Here is a 6,877-nt window from a genome sequence, read left to right on the forward strand (position 1 = left end):
GTGTGTATATATATAATATATAAATCAACTTTGATTTTTTTTAAAAAAGAGAAAAATCTTTTTTTAAAAAAATAAAAAAAGAAGTTCTCAAACATTAAAGTTCTATGGTATTAGTGTCTAAATAATTGAAGCTACTTTTATATTATTGGGATTATACATTTATTATTTTACCAAAATGAATAGTATTTGTGAGGGAAGCATGACATATATATTTTTTGAATAATAAATGTCAATGCACTTTGCAATATATAAGTTCGTTGAGATATCCCCAACGATGTCGTCACAGTCCCAATACTATTTATGATTCTTAAATAAATCGACATTTTTTTTTTTTTTGAAATAAATGTACAGCTCATCTTTGGTTATACAATAAATCACCTAGATATCGAACATGCAAATTTATGAAAGGTGGAACATGTTATTCAGACTAAGGAGCGGACCTAAAGAGGCGCGAGGGGTCGTAAAAAAAAATCGGTTGAAAAATTATTATATATATATATATATTAAATGTTGTCGTACATATTTTTGTGTTTATTTTTTTAATAAAAATTCTAACTCTGTCATTTTTTTTCAAAATGTTATGAGGAGGAGAAAATTAGTGCAACAACTTTGAAATTTTCGTGTTTGTGTGTTATATTAGGATAATTATCTTTGTTTATAATGTAAGCATATAGTTGAATAAATTTCTTTTCATTGAAGGAGGACAACGATTTTTACGTCATGGTTTAATTAACCTCAAATGACGTTGAATAGAGACCCTTAAGTACAAGGACTACAAGAAACAACATATTTAGAGTGGTTTGAGGGATGTGGAGCGTACACTGACCTTATTCGTAATTTTTGTGGAATAGAGAAGTTGTTTTCTTTAGACCCTCGGCTCAACTAGAGGTTATTCTATCATAACATGTTTAAGAAAAATACAAGAGTAATAAACAATGATGAAATTATTGAAGCAATAAAAATATTTGCAGGTTATCGACCCTAAAGGCCTAACCCCGACCCTAACCCCTGAATTGGGACGACCTGGATCCTGATCCTTAACATGAAAACGACTCGAGACCTGAACAAAAATGACTATTCAACTTTAGTCCACAAGCAGGGACTCAATTCCTGACCACAACCCGGGGTGCTGACACATATTAGGGATCTCATGAGATCAGACTCTTGACTCTAACTCCTACCCTAGCCTCGGAACTGGGATCCATCACCCAGATTTGACATCCAATCTTGACCTCAACCTTGACTTCGGATCCGATTTTTGATTCGAGCCCCTGACCTGGAATTTTGATCGGAGTCTCGGCTCTAACTCGGGGTTTAATCCCTATCTTGACCCCAACCGTGTCATGAAACTCGACTCTTGACCCTAATTTGAGAGCTGACTCGGGAGCCGACCCAAAACCCATAGCTAACTTGGGATGCGAAATTTGACCTCAACCCCCGATCCCAATTCGAGGACCCGACCACGATCCCAGTCTAGAACTCAGCCCGAGACATAGCCCAATTTGAGACAAGATCTGAGATTCAACCCTGGGGTCCCAACTTGGTGTCCTAACTTGGGACCCGACCATAACCCGAGGACCAAACTTGAGAATTGATCCCGACTTGGGATCCGACTCGAATCCATTTCTCCCCCGGACCCTACTCCTGACATGAGATCTTGACCTAGGACCCAACTCTTGATCTTGAGGTCTCGTCCTAGAATCGGGTCGATTTCTTGGTTGGGGTTTTGGTAAAACTTCGACTACAAATATAATGTAGATAAACAAATAATCGATTTATTAGGTCACTGAAGTACTAGCTAGATATTAAATTCTAATTAAAGTAAAGTATCATTAACTCATAAAAATATGGATCAATCCGTCTTTTATCCAACCTATTATGTCATCCAACTCACTTTTACCGAGCGTGCCAATCTAAGAAATTATTATCCATTTTATGTTAATCCGTTCATATTTGATCCAACTCATCTATTTGTCATCATTACTAACACCAATAAAATACTCCCTCCATCCACAATTGTTTGGCAGGTATACTAAAAATAGATGTCCAAGATTAATTGTCAATTTAAACAATCAAGAAATAATGAGTCACTTTTTTCCAATTCTGTCCTTAATGATTGTGTAGTTCAATTGAAAAGTTATGTGGACTTTTGGTATTCTTGATATAGTAGGGTTATATTAGTCAAATTACACCTTGTATTAAATTTTCCTTGAGGGATGTGAATGATCTTACCCTGACAAACAATTGTGGACGGAGGGAGTAGTAAAGATAACCAAAGTAAAAGTTAACCAAAGTAAAAGCTGAATATGCCTTCACTCGAGCCTCACAAAGGCAGAGGTATTATTTTTCTCCGATCAGCTGCCTGAAATTCCAGCAGTGTAATTAAAGCTTGACATAAGAGTGTGCTGGTGTTGATAATTACTACTCATTTGGAATTTATACTATCATTTATTTTACATAGCAAGTGTAGCTAACTCTCTTGTCACACTACTAATTATTTCAACATTTGTTTGCCTATATATACCATCTCTCATTTCCACAAAAAGAAAGACACAAAATAACAAACTTTCTTGATATAAGATAATAATTATTATTATAGACATAAAATGGGAAGATCCAAATGTTGTGATGAAGAAGGATTGAAGAAAGGTCCATGGACACATGAAGAAGACCAAAAACTATTGTCTTTTATTGATAAACATGGTTGTGGTAGCTGGAGGGGTTTGCCTGCGAAAGCTGGTAATTTTAACTACTCCTTTCGTTTCAATTTATGCAAAAATCGTTATATATATAGATTTGAACGGTCCAACTAATAGGAATGGCAATAGAGCAAAACAGGATGAGTGTGAGGTGATTGAACCCCCTTCCTGTGTTCTGTCCCCGCTTCATTGTTAGCCCTAGTCACGGTCCAAGACTATCTATAGCTAGTGCTAGATTGCCTTGCCTAGTTACATGGACTTATTTCTTTTTCATGTAACGTTTTTCATGTGTGATTATTGCAACTTAATAATAAATTGATATTTTCTTTTCATTTCAATTTATGTGAAACACCTTTTATGGGCCAATTACGTGATAGTGAGACTTGAACTCATGACCCTTAACTTGAATCAGAAATTCTATTATTATATTATCTAAAAGTTTAATTCGTTAGAAAATACATTTTTATATAGGTATATACTATTATGTAACATTTGCTAATCACTCCTTTTTGCTTCTATTTTTAGGTCTACAAAGATGTGGGAAGAGTTGTAGGCTAAGATGGATAAACTATCTAAGACCTGATATCAAGAGAGGAAAATTCAGCTTACAAGAAGAAAGAACCATCATTCACCTTCATGCTCTTCTTGGAAATAGGTTGACATACGAATATATATATATATACTTTTTTCAATCCGTTTATTTTTACTTGTCCAGTATTAACTTGGCATATTGAGCGATAAATAAAATGACAATTTTCACTATATCATTCTTTGAATATAGTAAATTTAGTACTTTGAGAAATAATTATAATTAATGAATAATAGGAGTAAATTATTAGAAACTAAGTGATAAATTATCTGTTGATTTTTAATTTTCTAAATTGGACAAGTAAAAGTGGACATTCATTTTTAGTATAGTGGACGAGTATAGTGGACGATCAAGAGTAAATAACACATTAATGAAGGACAGTAGTATAGTAGTAATAAAAAGATAGCAAATGATGATAGAACTCATAAATAGTCAGTTACCTTTGTTTCTGCCACAATATTATTCTTTCCCAATCCCCATAGTCACTATTTTTTTAATAGCCAAAATGCTACTTATGATACTGTCTATGATTAAAATAGTGCCCTTTTATAGTAGTGTCCACATTCAATTAAAGTCACCATTGATTTGGTTTGATCCAATGTTACCACAATAATTTCATTCTTTCGTCTAACGTTTTTTCATGTATGATTATTGCGATACTAAATTGATTATGTTTTGTTCCTCTCTTTGTCAATGATATGTTAGATGGTCAGCAATAGCAACTTACTTGCCAAGCAGAACAGACAACGAGATAAAAAACTATTGGAACTCCCGTCTGAAGAAGAGGTTAACCAAAATGGGAATTGATCCAATGACACACAAACCAAATGGTGCTGCAGGCTCATCAAAATATGTTGCAAACCTTAGTCACATGGCTGAATGGGAAAGTGCAAGACTAGAAGCAGAAGCTAGACTTGTTCGAAAATCGAAAATTCTCTTCAATAACAACAACAATAGTCACAATTACAACATTAACCCTACTACAATTTCACAACAATTACCTTATTATCAACAACCTCCTTGTCTAGACATATTGAAAGCATGGCAAATGACTACCACAAAATTACCAACAATAAATGATATTAGTCATGCCATTCTTCTTAATAATTCAAGGAACAAAAACCTCGAATCATCGATACCATCAACGTTAAATTCCTCTGAGAATATTTTCGCGAACAACGTACCAACTACTACAAAAGTTGGTGATGATCATCAAAATCTTCATAATTTGTCTACAATCAACTCATGTTTTGAAGATGATCAACTCCAAACAGAACTTCCAAGTTTCATGCAGGAATTTTCAGGGGTATTTCCGGAATATACACAAAATTCAACAAATGGATTGCAAGTGGATAATATTATGGGAAGCTTCTATGGAGATTTTGAAGATAACAAGTTAATTAATTGGAATAATTTCCCTAATTATTTGGTTAATTCACCAATTGGTTCTCCGGTATTTTAAGTTCTACTAAATAGCTATAGAAAATTGTACTTCTCTAAGAGTTTGATTAGTTTTTTTTGTTTTATTACAAAGATTTTGTATCTCTAGTTCCTTATTAGAGTGAAGTTTAGTTTATGAAATGATTGAATAAAATTTAAAATCATGTACCCTTATAATGTTTTTCTCTCTATTATTATAGTATAAAGTATTTTACACACTATTAAAAACGAACACTGAAATTAGCAACAAACTTTGACGCTGGTCTATCGCTATTTTACTCGCTAACAAAATTTGTCGTAAATTCATCGTTAAGTAGGATTAGTAATGATTTTTACTGTTTAACTATAAAATTTGTCCGTCGCTAGATCAAAGTTATTTTTTAAAATAGTGACATACTCTAAGTTATAAAGTCAATAAATATATATATAGGAGAGATATTGAAATACAATCAATATCATATGGTCCTGGGAGGCCCAAAAAAAATGTATCATCCATGTATTTTTGTAATTTATTTAACTATAATAATTAATGCCTCCATGTAGTTTCTACTCTTTTTTGTTTTATAACATTTCGCTTTCTGATATAGGTCCATCAAATAAAGTTAGGTAAATTAAATTATTGCTAAGGTCTTTGAAGGAGTAATTAAGTAATGGATCAATGAGGAAGTAGTAAATACTCATTCATATTTAACTAGAGGTTTCAAGTTTGAGTTCAATCACCTGATATAGAATTGCTTTGTTAGGGAGCGGTATAGCCTCGAATGTGGAGCTTTTCGCGCTAATTCAAATTTAGTCGGACTCTAATACTAATATCAGACACCAGGTGAGAAATAAAAAATGAACTATTTCGATCTCTTTCACCATATATTATACGTAAAAGGTTATCCTCTTCTTTTCTTTTTTGTCGTGAGCTGCATTTGAATATATTGAAAAAAAAATAATATTTTTTGAATGATTCACTTCATCATATTCATATATATGCATGTGTATACATATTTGATATATAATATATAAAAATATAACTCATATGATATCTGTTAATTTGTATATATTTAGTGCATTATTCATCTCATAAATTGATATACGTTTACTTGCTTTAATATCTTTATAATTTTATATTAGCATATATTTGACTTATAAATTCATATATATTTATTTGTATTGATATTCATTGATCCACATAATTCACTAATTATAAGTGTGTACAAGTGAAGGATTTTTTTATTTTTTATTTTATAATGGACGAATAAATAATGTATAACTTACATAAATCTCATAGTTTTAATATGAAATTACAATCTATCCCTCATATTTAGTTTGCAATTACATTAATCCCTTAAAAAGTAACACAAACCGGATACTTAATATGTAGCTCGAATACATTAAAGAGTATCTCGGATACATTGTAACATAAACCGGATACATAATATGTAGCTTGAATACATTAAAAACTAGCTCAAATACATAATATGTAGCTCGGATACATTAAATATTGGCTCGGATACATTAAAGAAATAAGAGATTTTAGAGGTTGTTAGAAATAGAAGGGGATATTGAAAATAAGGGAAACATAAGTCGTGTATTTTAGTAATTTTTCCATAAATAAATGTTATCATAATGGTCCAACGACTAAAATCCAAAAAACTATGACCTAATATATGAAATAAAGTCACTTGAATCTTGATGTCTAGATAATAAATTTAGACATTATTTCTGGTAGGCATGCATGAAATCTATATATAACATTTCTCTTTTTTGCTATAAGTCCATCAAATAAAGTTAGGTAAATGAAATAATTGCTTAGAATCATATCCATTTGATTATATTTCTTTTCTGCTTCTTAAATTATAAGTGAACCCTTTCAAATCTCTTTCATCAGGTATTACGTAATACCATACGTTATATATCATTTTCGTGTCAAGAGTTTTATTTGATGAAAAATATTATCGCAAAAATATTTAACCAAATAATTAGTACTCGTGCGAAAATATTTTTCCTATTATAAAAAGGTGTGAAGCAGGCGGATCGGAGTTTTTTAGTCATTACTAACGATGTAAGCTATGGTGCCTCCAAAGTATTCAATCGATCCTAGCTAACCCTTCCACGTAATATTTATTTATAATTTAGATAAGGGGGGGGGGGGGGGGGG

General features: G+C 31.9%; 1 protein-coding gene across 1 annotated transcript; it reads left to right on the forward strand.

Annotated features, from left to right (window-relative positions):
* Positions 1-2,567: 2,567 nt before the first annotated feature.
* Positions 2,568-4,774, forward strand: LOC125867759 (transcription factor MYB16-like). Its single transcript, XM_049548327.1, has 3 exons — positions 2,568-2,739; positions 3,225-3,354; positions 3,994-4,774. Exons 1-3 carry the CDS (start codon positions 2,607-2,609, stop codon positions 4,748-4,750), a joined length of 1,020 nt encoding a protein of 339 aa, XP_049404284.1. The 5' UTR covers positions 2,568-2,606; the 3' UTR covers positions 4,751-4,774.
* Positions 4,775-6,877: the final 2,103 nt, after the last annotated feature.

The sequence above is a fragment of the Solanum stenotomum genome, chromosome 6, assembly GCF_019186545.1.
Source record: "Solanum stenotomum isolate F172 chromosome 6, ASM1918654v1, whole genome shotgun sequence".
In the NCBI taxonomy this organism is placed as follows: domain Eukaryota; kingdom Viridiplantae; phylum Streptophyta; class Magnoliopsida; order Solanales; family Solanaceae; genus Solanum; species Solanum stenotomum.

Bases quoted from the DNA above. Each gene is read 5' to 3' on its own strand.
- LOC125867759 (XM_049548327.1), top strand. From the start codon at position 2,607: ATGGGAAGATCCAAATGTTGTGATGAAGAAGGATTGAAGAAAGGTCCA. The intron at 2,740-3,224 runs GTAATTTTAACT...TTCTATTTTTAG, and splicing joins GGGTTTGCCTGCGAAAGCTG to GTCTACAAAGATGTGGGAAG. The intron at 3,355-3,993 runs GTTGACATACGA...ATGATATGTTAG, and splicing joins CATGCTCTTCTTGGAAATAG to ATGGTCAGCAATAGCAACTT.